This window comes from Rhinolophus ferrumequinum, chromosome 6, assembly GCF_004115265.2.
Source record: "Rhinolophus ferrumequinum isolate MPI-CBG mRhiFer1 chromosome 6, mRhiFer1_v1.p, whole genome shotgun sequence".
NCBI lineage: Eukaryota > Metazoa > Chordata > Mammalia > Chiroptera > Rhinolophidae > Rhinolophus > Rhinolophus ferrumequinum.
The window spans coordinates 69822000-69840203 of record NC_046289.1 but is presented as its reverse complement, the minus strand read 5'-3'; the positions used below and the strand labels follow the sequence as shown (position 1 = coordinate 69840203).

Genomic DNA, 18204 nt, shown 5'->3' with positions numbered 1-18204 from the left:
GGCATGGCCAATAGTCAACTTTAGCGATGCAGCTGAGAGGACAGAATCACTGAAGAGTGTTGACCAAATGTAGCGCTCAAATCATGAACTTTCAATAAGACAGTGGGGACAGAAGCCAACTAATTGATTGAAAGGTAGATGGATGAAAAAAAACAGATACAGCAAGAGTTCTGTACTTTTTTCCCCAAAAAACTCTGCTATGCAGGAAAAAAGGTAGGGTGAGAAAGAAAGGGTGACAACTAGAAAGGATTGAAGAAGGATTTAGATACCTTTATTTTTGCTTTAAATGGGTACAACATGGTACTGGGGAGCATGCTGAGTCGAAAGCAAGTTGACATGGCCACTGGCCTCTGTGACCTGTCAGGCAGCAAAGAGACAATAATAATGATAGCACGCTTATATAGCACCTACTGTGTTCCAAATGTATATATGTCAATTGACATACATTAACATAGATTAATTCATCTGCTTCTCATCACTGCCTTGTCAGGTGGACTCTGTTGTCATCCCCATTTTACTTACAAGAACACTGAGGTACAGAAAGGTTAAATAACCTTCTCAATTTGTACTCTGCCCAATACTTTAATCAAATGCCTTACAGAGCCACCAAAATGGTACGTAGGCATACACCTCAGATTCCACAGATTCAGAAGATGGGTGGTTGAGAGGTGGAAAGCAGGAGAGGTGGGGAGCAGGGCCTTTGTTGTAGATACAGGCCAGTTGTGTAATAAAGAGAAAGTTTCTCTGTGGAACATGTCTTTGCAACTTTTTCGTATTATTGAGAAGTTGAAGATTGAGTATAATGATTGGCTCGTGAATATTATTTGACTCTTAATCTTCTTGGAGGAAAGTTAGTTGGGAACAACAAGAGTTAGTTTGCTGTGGCAGAACTGAAGTCGTCACTAAAATGAAATTAAAAGGTTGATGAGTAATTTAAGGTTGGAATAAGAGCTGAGATATGGGTGGAGGAGGGCAAGGGAGGGAGACGGAGTTGGAGATGGGGGTAGGATGTTGAAACAAAGATTATCTTGATCACGTAGTTGAATGAAGCTTGAAATTACTTTCAGGCATTTGGTAGTAGAACTCATGAAAGATTGGGTAAACGTTTGTATTTCTAGTACATTGTTTATCCTGACTGCGAAGGCTTTTCCTAGTTTTGTGGCCATCATTCCACAAAGGTGGCATTATTTGGAAATTTTTAAGAATGATTGGAGATCTGTTAGTCTCTTACTGTAATGTTATCATGAGCAACGGTAACTAACAGTAACATTTATTCAGAACTTACTATGTTTCAAGCATAATGCCTTCTGCTTTATAGAAAATACCTCGTTGTATCTTTATAAAAACCCTAGAGATGGTTCACTGCTATCCTGTCTTTGCACTTGAGGAAACTTGGGCTTGAATATACAAAGTTCCCTGTCCAAGGTCATAGAGCTAGCAAGTCGCTAAGCCAAGATGTGAACCAGGTACCAGTAGTGTGAATCCAGAATGCAGACACCACACCCTCTTTGCTACACGAGAAATAGATGGTGCTTGGAACTCCCCAGTTCTTTCCTTAGTTGGCTTGGGGCTGCCATGTCCATGTATGAGAAGATTGGCTTTGGAAAAACACTGTCTCTGGCTCTACTGACAATAGTTACCTGTGGATTGGTTTATTTAGGGAAAAGGTGAACCTGGAAAAAATATAGTTAGATGTGTCTTAATGAAAGTAAATAATCTTCCTATGTCTTCTTTACCTTCCCTGACTAGGCCATTAAAAATATTTCTTTACCTTTTCAGTGCAAAAAGGATCTGCTCTTGTATACACTTTGGTATTCTAGATATTTCCAGGCTGAAATTATATAATGAAGAGAGTTTTGTTAGCCATGGGAAGACTCTTGGGACAGTCACTGAATATAACTATTGCAGTAGTTTTTATCCATCCGTCTTTTCTGTACTATGTACCTGCTGGACTGCCGGCTGGGATACAGAAATGAAGGCAGGTACTGTCCCTGATGTCATCTTGTGGAGTTTATAATCTGATGGGGAAGGCAGAAATTAAATATGTGCACCAGAAATATTTAATTACTGTTAATTGGATTTGGGAAATGCTAATAAAATTGTAAATTTGATTGTGTCCCAGTTAACTGTATTAGGCTAACTGGCTATGAATGCTGGGAAGTGGGTGAGGTCGTGACTGGGCGTATGCCAGCTCTGCGCTAATAAGTATAAAATTACATACTCAAGGCATTGAAATGACTGACAAGATAAGTATTAAAAAGACCAGTGTCATAAAACGTAGTTTAAAATGCTGGGTATGTAGAAGAGAAAAATAGCAAATCTTAATATTCTCAATTTCTATGCACTTATATTGCTTATTTATTGTTATATTGTGAATGATTATGAAACAGACAAAAATGCTTATGGGAAGCTTTGATATGGAAACTTTTAAAAAATACGTGTGCGTCATAGTTTCTACTCACACCTTTTGTTTCTGCTGTATTGACCCGGAAACTCTAGAATGTAGAGGAGACATTCTAAGGAAGACTGTGAGAACAGCAGCCTGCAAGCCAGAAGGATCTCCAGATCTAATTTTTTTCTTAAAATTTTGTTTTTCCAAACCAAATCCAAAAGTAATAAAAGATACATTCAAACATGTTCAAACCTTTATTAAAAGTTTTGTCTTGTGTTTGATATTAAAACCAAGTGAAAGTTCTTGAATGACCATTTTACTTTAAGCCTTAATCCATGATAATTATTCCCCATGAGCTCATATTGGATGAAATTCTGCTTCTCCAACTGTTTAAGTCTTTGGAAAATTCATAAAGTGAAATTTACACCTTGTTGGATTCTCAAAAGAACGTCTCTGTACTTCCCTGCGTTTATGTGGGCTGCGCTGTGGTGGCATGGGGACGGTATTGAATTTTTTTTATTTCTGATATTTGTTTTGTTGTAAGCTCTTTACTTTCTTTCCCACCGCACAGGCTCAGTTTGAACTTCAGGCCTTTCATATCCGGGGTGAGCATGCAGTGATAACAGCGAGACTAGAAGAAACCATAGAAAACCTCAAACACGAGATAGAACACCGATGGCGAGGAGGATGTGAAGAGATGAGAGATGCGTGTATCTCCACCGATGACGACAACCCTCCAAAGACCTACAGAAATGTGTGCATCCAGACAGACAGAGAGACTTTCCTCAAACCCTGCGAAGGTGAAGGCAAGACGACCAGAAGTAACCCAATAATACCCAAAAAGCTAACTATTTCCTCTTTAAGCCAGCTCTCTCCCCCAAATGACAACAAAGACATCCCTGCACCGCTGCAGTCTGTGGGAGGCGTCTCACCAAGTCAGCAGAAGACATCACCTCCCCCTCCCGCACCACCCCTACCAGCAGCCGTCCCTCCCGCTCCTCCCCTCCCACCTGCACTTGGACCTTTGCCACCAGTCCCTCCGCCACCACCTCCGCCACCTCCTCTGCCTCCAAGTGCTGGGCCTCCTCCTCCTCCTCCCCCACCACTTCCTAACTCAGCCGCTATGCCCAGTAGTGGGGGGCCTCCTCCTGGCCCAACACCCCCAGGACTTGTGCCCCCACCTCCTCCTGGACTCTTCTTTGGAGTCGGCCCTTCTTCTAGCCAGTGTCCTCGGAAGCCAGCCATTGAGCCCAGTTGTCCTATGAAGCCTCTGTATTGGACTAGAATACAAATAAGTGATAAGAGGTAAGCTCAACTCCCCTGGCCCATTCTTAGCTCGTGAATTCGCAGAATTTTGCACAAGTGATGTTTTATTCTTACCAGTTTAATTTCTGCATAGTGTAGCACTCATTCTCAAATGTGGTCCAGTGAATGCCCTGGATAAACAAAGTTTTGGGGAGTGTTGGGGGGAGAATGTCTGTCTCCACCAGGTCTTATCTGCATTTCATATGGATTGATCCTGGGGAGAAATGATGTGTTCGGTGTCAGATCCTTCTTTAGATAAATATTCCATTTTACAGACCAGAAATGAGTCCGGGTCTAAGAGCTTTCTCCAACATCGCTACAATTAGCAAGTAATCATAAAGACATTGCCTGAATCTATGCTGCAGGTTCACTGAAGATTTTTAGAATACCTGTCTTGTCTTTCGATGGTATCATTAACCTTATGTCTGGTTTCTAACAGGTATGTGTAATTTTTCAATAAAAAACAAAACAGAAAACAGACATAGCTGAGTCATCAGTTCTTCAGGTCAGAAGGGAGTCTTAAAATATAAACTCTCTGCTTGAACTCTGCTTCCCCTAGCTGTTCAGTGCCCTTACATTTTATACCGTGTTCCCCATCAGAGAAAGTGCCAGGGTGTGGATAGCTAAAAAGCACCTTCCATTTGTATAGCTTGTTAAGCTAAGTCTGTAAGGCCCCAAAGTACGGTTATTTGGAAACTTCCATTCAAACAAATTTGAATAGGATTTCTTCTGCATCATTTCAGAGCCTGTCAAGAGGACAATGAGAGATGCTGTGTCACTTCTTGACTACTCTCTAGGTTTGAAGTTCATTTGCTTGCAAAGAACAGAAACTATAGAACACATTTTTTAAATTAAGGTTTTTGAACTTATTCACAAATCAAGATGTGGTGGTGAATTTTTCAATTTATGTAGCATTTTTCTTGGGGAACGCAGGATATTGAATAAAATAATATCCAATTCACAAGTATAAGGCAACTGGAAGTCACTATAGAAGAAGTGGGGGGAATACCTTAAAACTAAGCATATGGCGAACTAAGTTGATTATATACTTCATATTTGGCCCATTTCCTCTCTCCAAAAAATAGGGCCAAGAGTTTATGTGGGGAAAATCCTGATTTTTAATGCTGATACTTTATAATTTCCCAAATGAATGGTTAAAACAAAACCAAAACAAAACAAAACTATGAGATGATCCTGAAATAACTTCTACCATTAGCTAAAGTACGTACTAGTGTTCCCATTTAAAACTCAGATGACATTTCCTAAGAAATAATTTCCCAGAATATTTATGTGGAGTTGTGTTTCCTTATTAGTGTCCTCAAATTACTGCGCAGCCTTTCCAGGGTGATGAATCCCACCTGTCAGCCCTGGAGTAACGTGTTATGACAGCAGACGGAGCTGTCCACACCTGGGTCTCACTAGTCTGCCTCCGTTTCATTTCCCACAAGGCTTCATGAGCAACCAACACCACAGACCACAGCCGCGGTGTAACAGGGCCTCTGGGGGAGATACAGGCCCTTCACCCACCTTTGTTGCAAGGTGGGACAAAGCCAAGCTGGAGAGCATCCTTGTCTGTGTTTTTCCTTCCTTTATGTATTTGGCCATTTTGAGGAAGAAAGCAGTGAAATGCTCAAGCTCTTACTAGTTTTACCATAAATTTAGGGCTTCAGTTTTGAGCAACATGCAAAGTATGATAGATGAACGTACTAACTTTCCTGAGCTAGGACATCAGGAGAGCCCTGCTTGGTGAACATGATTTTGGGGGGTGAGGAAAGACTTCCCCCAAGGTGGTGTGTGAAGACTCAACATGGGCACTTCTGTTGCACCACACACTTCGTCTCTTATTATGGGTACCTCAAATGTTTTTGTACCTCAGAGCAGGACGACTTCTTTTAAACTAAAACGGTCAAAAGATTCTTTGTAGTATTCATTTATGGACAAGAGTAAAGTTATCCGGGATGTGTTCTTTTAAAGGAGATGAAATGGTATTTTAATATTTTGTCCCATCAGAGGGTTAAGCACTTTGTATACTGTAGTACACATGATAAATTTTGGTCTTTGTCTTCTGGGGAACCAGGAGTATAATATTAATTTTCTCCATTGTATGTATACTGCCTCTCATCCACCTAGATTGCTTTTCACTACCAACATGAACTGAAAGCAATTTTTGCTTTCCTTGGTGTGTGTTTTCTGGTTTCTAGAACAGGGAAGGGACATTGAGTTAAAGAAACAGCAATTCTCATCAATCTACTTTTTCGGCTTCCTGATATCTATGTTCCTAGTGAATATGTTCTCTCTCCCACCAGCTTTGTCTTTCTCCCCAATCCTCCCTCCTTCCCTGACTCTCCTTCTTTCCCTGCCCACTCTTCCTTCCTTCTTCTTTCTTCTACTGCCTTCCTCTTCTTTTTCTGAGCTAGAATTGTATGTTCAGTGGTCAGAAAAGAGTTGACCATAATGGCAGATGATCCACTGTGAGCGAGTCCTTGTTACTGCCCACGAAATGCCAGTTACCCCCAACTCATTGAGGGGTGGTATTCCAAAATTCTTCCACTCGTTGTTAGAAGTGTATTTTCCCATAGGAACAATGTTGTACATGGTGATACAGTGCTCCACCTGACTGCCAAAGCCAATTGACTCCAGAATATGAGTAAGTTATAGCACTAGTCACACTGGCCTGAGCTCAGAGTCCTCGGAGCTGGGGCCAAGCAGTCCAGGTGCAGGAGACGGTGGGGATAGGTCTGAAATGTGCCTGATGCATCCCACCACCTCCCTCTAAGTATCTGTATGAAGCCCAGACCAGTAGCCCCTAACCGGCTGCGTGCTGCAAAATTCCCTGACTGTCTTCTCCCATCAAGGTCCGCCTTCCTGAGTGCAGCTGAGATAAGCACTTAACATTAATGGTGTTAACTGTTTCAAATGGAACTTAATTAAGTACTTGGCAGAGGGTGGTGGCTGAGGAAGGAGCACATGGACGCATCATATGTACTTTATTAGAAATCTTCTAGCCCTTGGGTGATGATTTCATAGGTATTTATTACACAATTGTACGTTATAACTTACATATGTCACATATATACTCTTAAATGGCTCAAATGTTATATTAGAAAAATTATAATTAAAAAATGTGGAGAGAAGTGAATGTGGCCAGAACCAAAATGTCATTATTTCGTGGGAAAGGCAGACCTATAGCAAAATGTGAACATGCAGATCTGAAAAACCAGTATTCCCAACAGGTTTGAATGTGAAAATCACCTTTTAGTATCAAAAAAGTGTGTGGACCACCCCATGTAATAATACATCTTTTAGTTTTCATTGACTGAGAAAATACATAAGGTAAGTACTTATAGATATTATGGATAATAGCATATACGTGTATTAGAAAAACGATAAAGACGGAGATGAGACATTATTTTTTTTCTGTCTGTGGGCATTCAAAGTGTTTTAAAATAAGATAAGAAACTAAGAAAGTGGACATTTGAAAGAAAATGTGTTCTGGCTGAAGGAAGCCTGGAGAGGAAATCACCTGAGTCAGCTGTCAGAGGCAGTTCTTCTGTACCCAATTTTCCATATCTTTTTTCCTTTCTTTGTTTCAAAACTAGGGGTCCCCTGTTTTTCAAAGACAAAACAAAACAGTCTCCCCATGGCTGCTTCAGTTGAAATCCTAGTGGGGGCTGGTTCCGTGGAGTTTCCTGGTTTGTTTTGTTACTACTGTCACTGGGGCAAGGTATTATAAATCAAGTATGTCTAAATGAGCACAGCCTGTTTGCACATTATGGGTCCTGCACTGAGTTGACCTGAAAACCATATTTAAAACCAGCAGAAGAAATCCAAAGAGAGGGTAAATCTTCACCTTAGTACTCCATTTTCATTCCAATTAAGAACATCCCATCAGTGCCTTAAAATGGATTATCTTTCAGTATTTATATGATGCCCATTTTTATCTATCATGGAAATGCCACACACTAAGGGAGGAGCAGCTTACAAGGCCTCAGTAATCTGAATCCCAGGATTTCCGGTCCCACAAATTTCTCTAGATCTCTCTCTCTCTCTCTCTTTGATTGTGTCTAATGACCATTCTCTTTTCAAAATGTATATTTGCTTTAATGTTCTATGGTATATTTTGGCTTTTAGAAAAAAAGTGTAACACCAAAACCTTTTCTCCAAGGTGTATTAGGGTGTGTGTGTGTGTGTGTGTGTGTGTGTGTGTGTATTTTTTAATGAGTTAAAAAATGAATTACAGATTTTATTGTATTTTATTCTCTCCTGTTTTGGTTCTTAAGTTTAACTTGTCATTTTCTCTTTTAAGCCAAAACGCTACACCAACGCTATGGGATTCCTTGGAAGAACCTGATATTCGGGATACTAGTGAATTTGAGTATTTATTCTCCAAAGACACAACTCAGCAGAAGAAAAAACCTCTGTCAGAGACTTATGAGAAAAAAAACAAGGTCAAAAAGGTATTTAGTGATTATAGTAATCATTGTAATTATATATATTTTTTGTCATACATGGGAATCTGTTATGTGCTGCTGGTTTGCTTTCCCTCTATTTTCAAAAAAGGTTTGGAAGGTTTTGAATCACTGAGGACAAAAAGGAGCCAGTAATTGAGAATGTGTGCTTGCTATTTTGGTCATATCATCTGACTTCAAGCTATTTTCTTATTTTTTATTTATTTATTTACTTATTTTAATTAAAGTTTATTGGGGTGGCAATTGATAGTAAAGTTACATAGATTTCAGGTGTACAATTCTGTATTACATCATCTATAAATTACATTGTGTGTTCACCACCCAGGGACAGTTCTCCTTCCATCACCATATATTTGATCCCCTTTACCCTCATCTCCCACCCCTCACACCCCTTACCCTCTGGTAATCACTAAACTGTTGTCTGTGTCTATGAGTTTTTGATTCTTATTTGTTTGTCTTGTTCTTTTGTTGTTTTCGGTTTTATATACCACATATCAGTGAGATCATATGGTTCTCTACTTTTTCTGTCTGACTTATTTTGCTTAGCGTTATAATCCCAAGATCCATCCGTGTTGTCACAAATGGTCCTATTTCATCCTTTCTTACTGCTGAATACTATTCTGCTGAATAGTATTCTGCTGAATACTAATACTATTACTGCTGAATATATACTATTGTGTGTATATACCACAACAGCTTTATCCATTCATATTTTCTTAATTTAATATGGAGTTTTTTCAGCCATTCTATGAAAAAAAAAAAAACTGTGGCTGTTTAAATTGAATTAGTAAAATTGCATGAAATAAAAAAAGGCAGTCCTTCTGGGGCACTGGCCACTTTTCAGTTTTGTTCTTTGACAAGTGGCTCCCATGTAGCCCAGATATAAAACGTTTCTGTCATTACAAAAAGTTCTATTGGATAGCACTGCTTAAACATATGGGATATGTTGCTGAAAAACAAAACAAAACAAAACAAAGATTCTTGCCCTGTGGAGCTTATATTAACAATCAACATTAAAAACGAAAATTGAACCATGTGACAAAGCAGGGTAAGGAGCACCAGTTTGGCACGGAGGGGATGGAGCTGCAGTTTAAATAGAGTGTACAGGATAGTCCTCACTGAGAAAGGTGACATTCGAGCAAAGATTTGAGGACCTAAAATCTGAGGCCACCAGTCAGCCTGTCGGAAAACAAGTTCAAGATTCTCAAACAGTCAGATAGCTGTGAAGTTGAATCACAGCTGTGTCAGTCACTGGCTATGTGACCTACGTTGAAGTTCTTCCACTCCTTGCCTCGGTCCCCTAACCATCACGTGAGATGATGTCTGCTCTGACTGTTGTTCTAAGTCATTATTAACGAGGTTTTATAAACATCATAGCCTAGTGTATGACACACATAGTCAGCCTTCAGCCGAGGATGGCTACTCTTGTTTTGCTACTGTTGCTGCTACTACTGCTGTTATTTCTTAGTATTGGTGTTTTGATAACAGCACGGAGGGTGTTGAGGAAAAAGTAAACGAGGTGGTTCTGCTATTGATTTGCTATGTGAGCTTGGGTCGGTTGCCTACCTTCTCGAGGCCGTATTTTCCCTTTTCTGTAAAAGAGGATCAATAATATCTGAGTCTACCTGACCCACCAGTATGTTGTGACATTCAAATCTAGGAGGGTTTGAGGAAGTGTTTGGAAAAGTGTGTAATATTTAGTGAGATCATCGTCAATTCTTCATTCTTGAATTATATAATGGGGTTCATCTGTTGGTTGATATCTCAAGTAACATTAGGATTATGAAATCAGCTGTGCTTTACAGGAGAGAAACGTGGCAAAAGTCTGAATGCAGTTTCCTGTGAATCAAATTAGATTTTTCCCACTGACTTGAATTCTGAATGAAAATCGTGGTCAGAATTTTTCACCTCTGCAGTCCATTGGAATTGTGTTTTCATGAGAAAAATTTGGTCCATATAGTAATTAAATTTCACAAGAAATCTTTTAAAAGGACATATTACATGGAACAATTTGAAATTTTCTACTAAAACCATTAGTTCCAGGCAAAAAGTCAACTGATCTACTACATAAAATGTATGCCCACGCATTTAGAGGTGGAAACAAGTGTGCTTTATAGGCCAGCTGGCTTTTTAAATGCCATCTACAGAAACCGAAGATGATAGTTTCTATATAAAAGGTAAAAGAAGAATCTTTATATCCCAAAGCTTGCTTCAATTCGCCACTTCCAGGAAGCCTTCCGTGACTAACCAGGAACTTCGCTAAATGCATTCTTGGGCAACATCATATTAAACTTAATTTTGTTCTCTCTTTCTTCACAGATTGCTATTATGCACTTCTTTTGTTTCTCTCTCTGGATGCTTGGTAACGTGTTGCTTAGTCAGAAAACTAATTATTTTTGTTTTGGTAAATGAATATTTTTTTAAACATCAAAGCATTTGGTTGTTTATTCTTATTTCTTATCTCATAATCGTTTGATTCAACAAAGGATTTTCACTAAGGCAGTTAGTCCTTGATGTGTTTATTTTGTTTCACTGTCTGAGGAGAAAAATACCCTTCATTTGAACTCTTTAATCCTTCTGAGCTGTGGGGTTACCGTTACCCCACATAATCTACACATGTGTAGTCTCCACTTTTTCCTTTAAGTAGAGGCAAGAATGTAGGGCTGCTGGGCTTGATGCTTGAGGCTGCTTGGAGTTTTCGGTGAGATTTGTGGTCTACCTTAGTGCTGAGATTTTAAGTTTTAAAGAAAATAGCGAGCTGAATCAAACACCAGAAAACTAAACCTGCCTCGTATAAGCCTTCCCTCCATGCCTGTGTTCAGATTTCCAGCATCAAGATGGATCCCTTGGTCTCTTCAGAGAGTCAGATGTTTGTTTTCTTTTCTCTTAAAATAAAAATGAAAGTGAATTTTAGAGGTTGCGAGCAGCTGAGGAGTTTCAGCACTGGGGCCAACTTCATCAGCTTAACCACAGAATGGTTCCCATACAAGATGACCAGAAAGACACTTGCCAAACAGGCCTTCTATAATGACTGAAGTGGAGTACATGTTGGAGATTGTAGTATCTCAGTCTTGGCTGCGGGGGCTCAGCCAGCGCTTAGACATACAAGTGAACATCTCTGAAATGGCTTTCATCCCTCTTCACATTCCATGTTCCCCATTCAGAAATAACTGTCAAGATTCTGCTGCACTCAGATACCATTTCATCTTCTGTACTAGCATGTGAAGTCCCCATCAGTGGAGCTGGATGAAAGTAAACAGATATATATATATCCTTACATTGGGCAGGTATCCTGTTCTATAAGATCATATAGTCTAAGAATTAGAAGGAACCTTACCAATCATCTAATTCAGTACCCCCATTTGGCACAGGAGAAACTGAGACCTAGGAAGATGGAGATGGAGTTTGCACACTTTTAACTGGGAAGACATCAGTAATGACGAACACTTGAAAGGATGTACAAGAGCCTCACCGCATTCATTTCCCCTTTACTTAAGCAGTCATTTGCCACACTGATGACGTTAACAGCATTTATTGGGGTGATTGATCTGACGTTTATAAGTGAGAGTAGCCGTTATTAAATTCATCAACAAAATACAGCTCCTTGTGCTAGTCCCAAATGTTTCCAACATTGTGAAATTACCCAGTTTTCTTCAAAGTCTCCCAATAGAAAGCCAAATCTCTGAATAAAAAGATGTTTTACGTGTAACTCCAACAACGAAACAACGTAGATTTGGCGCTGTTTCCCTTTGACTCTATCAGTATTTTAAATATTAGCTATATAAATAAATACTAACCCTCACAAATTTGTATTGGACACTCAAGCCTGTGCCAAGCTCATTTGTGACACCAGACCACTCGGCCACTGCAAACATAGCAACCACCAGATTGAGAAGCAGAGTTCAAAGCATCAGCTCTTGTTGGCACCACCAACACTTAGTACTGTCTCCTATTTTTTGCTCTGTGCTAACCTTCAGAACAAGTCATTTAACTTTCCCACGCTGATTCCTTCTCTTATAAAATGAGGAATAGCCACTCTTTACAGGGTTGTTACAAGGATAAAATGAAATCATGGTTAGGAAAGTATCCTCCAGAACTATGTATTCATCTCTTAGTTTATGAACTAATGTGAAAGTTTTGCAAAGAAGTTCTTGAACATTGTTGATTCCCACAAGGTTGTCAGAGCCCTTAAAACATTAGTATATCGATTCCTGAAACTATTTGCAAATGTTAATCTCTACACTATTCCTGTTTTTCAATATTTATAGGATTTCACGTCTCCCTCTAATGACACATACAGACAGCTGGTAGTTCATCTTGCTTTGGTTTATGCAGTGTTTTTGCACTGTAAAATAAGAGTTTTCACTGTCAATATGCCCACATTTACACTGCCTCTAAATTACGTTTGTTTCTGGGAAAGGTAGGTCAACACCTTGACAAGGAGCCAGAAATCTGCCTTCATTGTCTGAGATTCTTTCTCCTGGTGCCTGTCAAGGAAGCAGCTACTCTGATAAACTTTCCAGTTGCTTTCTAAACTTGCCCAACAACTTTCCGAAAATCAGCAAGACCTGCCAATAGTCTTCTTCTTTTGAGATGTCATGATCTCACTTTGAATTATAAATAATTTTCTATGCTTCTTCCCCCCTCTGTAAGATACATAAAATCATTCCTCTCCTTCGGCCTCTTTGATAGATATTTCTTAAGAATAATGAAATAATGGCTCTTCCCTGAGCACTTTGGGGTGGGGGGTGGCTGGGTGGGGAGAGGTTGTGATGGTTCAGCAGACAAGAGTCTGTTGAAACGTCCTGGAGCCAAAAGCCATCAGTTGTAATTTGGTCACTTTGGCGAGGATCATAGCTGTAATTCTCAAATCCCAGACTTGGTGTCTCAGTTTAGTGGGGAGGGGAGAAGGGTGGAAGGAGAACATTGTTTGGAAGCCTGAACATAAATTTATAGGGTTTCAAAACCTGTTGCCTTCCAAGTTTATATAATTTCAGCTTTTGTGTACAAAGATAATTTCTCTAGCTGCCTTGGTAAGGTATGTGCATCCGCCCGGCCCCCGTCCCAGGAATGGGGATGAGTTTGCACACCCCTTTATATTTCTCATGGGTTTGAAAAATGAACAGTGAGGTTAAAGGTTATCATCTGTAGAAATGAGTGAAATAAGTTGCCCGTGTGTTGATTGCACCAATAGATGACCTTGAGGTCATTCATTAGTGCTATGTCCAGATTCCTTGAGTGATAGCTGGAGCGACCAGGGCTTTCCTATTCTTCACCTTAAAGGGCCCTGACTGGTCAAATATACTGAAAGCAAACAGGAGCATTTCGTCTATGACAGACATCAGTTTACAAAAATTCTGTCTTGTAAATTTTATTCGGAAATAAGATGGCCCAAAAAGTTAAGTTGTACTTTGACTTTATTTGCTTATTGAAAAAAGAAAAAGGTGGTTAGAACTTGTCAAGTGCAGAGATCAATGATGCCTTCAGAATGTTGAATCTGAATATTATTCTTGGAGTTCAGCTATGTTTCTCTTGTTGGCTGTTAAACAGTAACTTAATCGGGACTTGCATCTCCAGCCAGCGGCAGTATCACTAGCATGCTCATTGCCTACCCCAAACCACAAGAGGGCACCTTAGAATGCTGAGATGTAGAGCTAAATTAGCTTCTGTCCCAGCGCACTGAGAAATGGAACCTACAAGAGAGTGACTGCCCCTCTGCACCCTCTTTAGTCTTGTTAAACCTCTTTATTGTGGACCATGAGGCCAAATTTCACAGCAAATTATCCACACAAAGTATTGGGAGCCAAATGCATATTAGAAAGGCTTGGAGGTATTAGTAGAATAGAAATCGCTAGTAGGCATAGTTCCAGTGCTTGGAATGAATGACTGCAGTATAAAATTTATGAAGTATTAGACTTAGCTCCTTTGGGATTGATTCTGGAAACACACACACACACACACACACACACAACTTTTTAAATCTTTCATATCTAAAGGGAGTGCAGATTTATTTGACTATAGATTTGGGATTATCTAATTGGAAAACAAAGAATGATTGGAGATTACAAGATAGGCTATGAGAGAACCATTATAAGTATTTGTATTTTTAAAAAGTATTTTTCCTTTCCTTCTAGCTGAGGAAAGTTTTGAAGCCTTGCCTGAATTTTCCTGGACATCATTCATTTATGATTAATACAGGCTTTTTGCTAAGACTATGACACGGGCTGGGGCTCGACAGTAGTTTCAGGGTGAGTGCCAGTATTGGTACTTTGATTGTGGCGGTGCTTCCTCCGGCCTCCACTTCTAAGCTTGGAAGTATGTGAGAAGTAACAAGAGTAGGCAGAATCTTATATGTATGTTTAAGTCACAAACCCAGGTCACATGGCTGCTTTTGCTACTAAACTCATAAATGCTTCGCAAAGTGCACGCATCTCCAATATACACAAAGGTCAAACACAGCCCCTGCACATCCACGTGTTCTCACAGGGACACGTTTTACATGGACAGAGAGACGTCTCGATACCCTTGGATTTTCATAGTATCTTTCAAGTGAAGATTCCAATAGTAATAATAATAGTTAATGCTCAGCTCCTAAGTGTTTTTCGGTTAAGTGCTTGGCATGTATTAGCTTATTTAATCATCACAAGAACCCAGCAGGATAGTTGCTGTTGTTATTCCCACGTTGTAGGTGAGGAAGCTGGAGCCTAGAGGGGTTACGTAACTGGGCCAGCATCACGCAGCTCTTAAGTGATAAGGAAATGAATCCGGCCACAGCCACAGAGCCTGTGCTCTTAGTTTCCTGGCACATGGTCTTTTGGTCTGATTTAAACTTCCAGCCCTGATGTAAATTCACTCAGAGAAGTCTGAATTTTCTTCTCTGGTCATTGTTTAGTGACAGAAGCACACTGGCTTTGGTGTCAGTAGACCTGGTTTCTACTTCTAGTTCTGCTCTTAACCAGCTGTTGCATCTTGGGCAAGTCCTTTAAATTTCCTGGGTCTCATGTCTCTCATCTGTCAAAAGATGAGAGCTTTAATTAGATGAATTCCAACCATCAGGCCATTACTTCTACTTTGCAAATGGGGACACTTAAGACCCACTAACTTTTGTTTTGTTTATTAAAGGGCAGATGGACAAGAGATTCACCTGTGAACCATCATCTCAGCACGTAGGTCCAGGCCCGATCCAATAGATCGAGCTGCCTGACACCACTGGCACCGTATTGTATGAGTACGTGGGAGCTTGGAGAAAAATTGTTAGATTAATTGTTAGGATTTTAATAACATGTGCCTCCCCCATCCCCAGGTCTTAAGAGTCACAAATGCATTGAAGAATTATTTTAATCTAACTTTCTTTATGTACTGGGGTACTGAAGGACTAGAAATATCATGGGAAAAATGGCAATGGAAAAGCTCCAGAAACCTCTTTTGGAAGGTAACTGGTAGTTAGCTGCTATCGTGTGTCCAGGCATGTAACCTCTCTGGCCTTAGTTTCTGTAACTGTCATGACACCTGGAGTGTATGTTTTTAAAGATGTTTTCTAGATGCAACGTATCAGATCATATCTATATCTTCATATCATATCTTCACACATACATTTTAAAACTGAGTGTGTACAAGTATGTGAGTAAAATAAAACTTTGAATTTGGACCTTGCCTAGTCAGTGAGTAACATGAGATATACTACAAACTAGCCTCACAATCACAATGTTTCTTCTTTCAAAGATGCGATATTTCTCTTCTCACACTTGTCTTTATTTAACAGAAAATGCATTTGGCAACAGCAGCCATTTGTTGAGCTTGCCAGCCTCCACTGGTTTGTGTGACCCTTTACCATTTTCCCTTCCATCTCTCAGAGTTTTCAGGGTCCAGGGGCCAAGCCAAAAGTTCAAGTTATACCAGACAAAGTGGCCCACGTGTTTCTTAGGACAGTCTGGCTTGACCCCCGTACTATGGCCACGCTTTCAATTTTTGATAACATACCTTTTGGCCCAGAGCTTGATTTCGTTTGGGCCTGACCTGATTTCTCTCCAGCTGAGGCTAATTTGCATGGCTGTAAACACGGGTCTTACAAAGCTCACCAACTGTGATAAAAGCAAAGTAACCTGAGACCACTGGAAACTCAAAAATCTGCCTTCAGTATCTGAGCCTGACTCTGAGTCACGCCTCAGCCTAGGAGGCTGCCAGCGTGCAGCAGCTAAAGAAATGTTATTCTGATTGATCTGATTAGGGCAGCAAGGTTAGCCATGGTCAATTTACAAAGACAGTATGAGAAGAAATCATGTGTGTAGCCATGTTCTGGGTCATTGAGGCCCCTGCCAGAAGTTATGAAAAGCCACAGCTCTGCCAGGACCATTATCAGATCTCCTCAGTGGGGTACAAATGGGATTGGAGGGTTAGGAGCCCCTTTAGTGGCATGAATGACAGAAGGGATTGAGCTGGGAAAAGCTAGTGAATCATGCTTGCTTCTAGCTGGATGCCTTAGCGGCCAGGCCCCTTGCACTTGGAGTGGGAGAGCCTGGAAGTTTCCCAGGACAAGGTTGATCGGGACTGCTGCCCTCAGCTCTTCGTAGCAATGGAACAGAGAGGGTGGCAAGACTAGTTTGAAAAGGACATGAGTTGGGTGCCCGGTTGGCTCAGTTTGTTAGAGGGCAGTGCTCTTAACACCAAGGTTGCTGGTTCGATCCCCACATGGCCCTCTGTGAGCTGCACCCTCCTTAAAAAACAAAAGAAAAGGACATGAGACTCTAGACTGACCCACAGAAAGCAGCCAGATGGAACCTATTGGGCATTTTGATCCCTTCCTTCACCAGAAGAGTGGTTTAATTGGGATCTGGCTCCAGGCCCTGGTTACTAAATAACCTGAGTTTTAGTGTTTTCATTTTCGTTAATTAACTTTTATGCTAGGTACCTTATTAGTCACATTAGGCATTTTGCATGTGCAAAATATCCTAGGAGGTGAGAAGGAGGTCTTTAAAACTAGTATAGAGCTGCAGGTACCAGGGGGTTAATTCATGACCTAATTATCACATCACTTTTTACTCTCTTGTACAACTTCCTTAGTTTACAACAAGCACAAAAACTTTTAAACTTTACTTTCAAATGGTTAGTGCATTCATATTGATTCTGAAGATTTTTGGATCCTCCACCCTGGGTGTGGTTCTCTTCTTCCCCGTCCAGTTCAGGAAAAATGTTACTTACAACACTGGGATAAGGTACATTAATTAACAAAGAAAGATTTATTTAAGATGAAGCCAACCGAAAGCCACATTGCTTGAGCTGGGGCTCATTATAAATAGTTCACTTTGTACTATAATCATCTTACTAATGGGAAAAAATGAGACATTGAGAGTGTTGATTAGAGAAGAATGTGATTCAGAATGTAGCAGCAAAATGCCTAAAGCATATGATGTTTGGAATGATTTAGTAAGTAAGACATTGGAGAAACTCTGCCATGGGATGCTTTTATTGTGCATTATGTGTACTCTCCGGGTGGGGAGATATCTGAGCAATTCAGCCTTTCAATTGCCACCAAAGAACGGGATGAACCTGTGAGCCTAAAGGTACACGGAGAAGGAGCTAGGACTCAGACCAGCACAGGGAGTTGACACCTATCACCTGAGATCTTGGTGTTTGCCTCAGAGCCACCAGGAAGCCAGTGACAGAGCTGTAGTAGAGGCCTGAGCTCCAGGTCTCTAGCCCACTGCTTCCTCCAGCAGGCCCCGTGCACCCAGAGTCACAGCTAGTCTACGTATGGAAGGGAGTCCCGTAGTGGTTCACCAGGGGTGTCTTGAAACCATACCGGCCTGGCTTTTTCTTTCTGAGTCATCACTTTATCCACGGAGCAAGTCCCTTCATCTCTCTAAGACTCCTCTGTGCAGTTCCTATGCCTGTGAAGTGAGAATAACAATAGTGCCCCCTTCAAAAGGTGATTAGGATAATTAAACTAATCTATGTGAAGTGTTTAGCTTTACGTGTGACGCAGAATGTTTGTTGCTGCCACCATGCTATCACCACTGTCATTATTACTATGAGGAGTAG

At 40.5% G+C, this 18204-nt stretch overlaps 1 protein-coding gene across 1 annotated transcript in view; it reads left to right on the top strand.

Annotated features, from left to right (window-relative positions):
* FMN1 (formin 1) overlaps window positions 1–18204 on the top strand; it is a 264605-nt gene that overhangs the window by 72445 nt on the left and 173956 nt on the right. Inside the window, 2 exon segments of the mRNA XM_033108537.1 lie at window positions 2964–3697; window positions 8004–8154. Of these exon segments, the coding sequence (XP_032964428.1) occupies window positions 2964–3697; window positions 8004–8154 (885 nt within the window).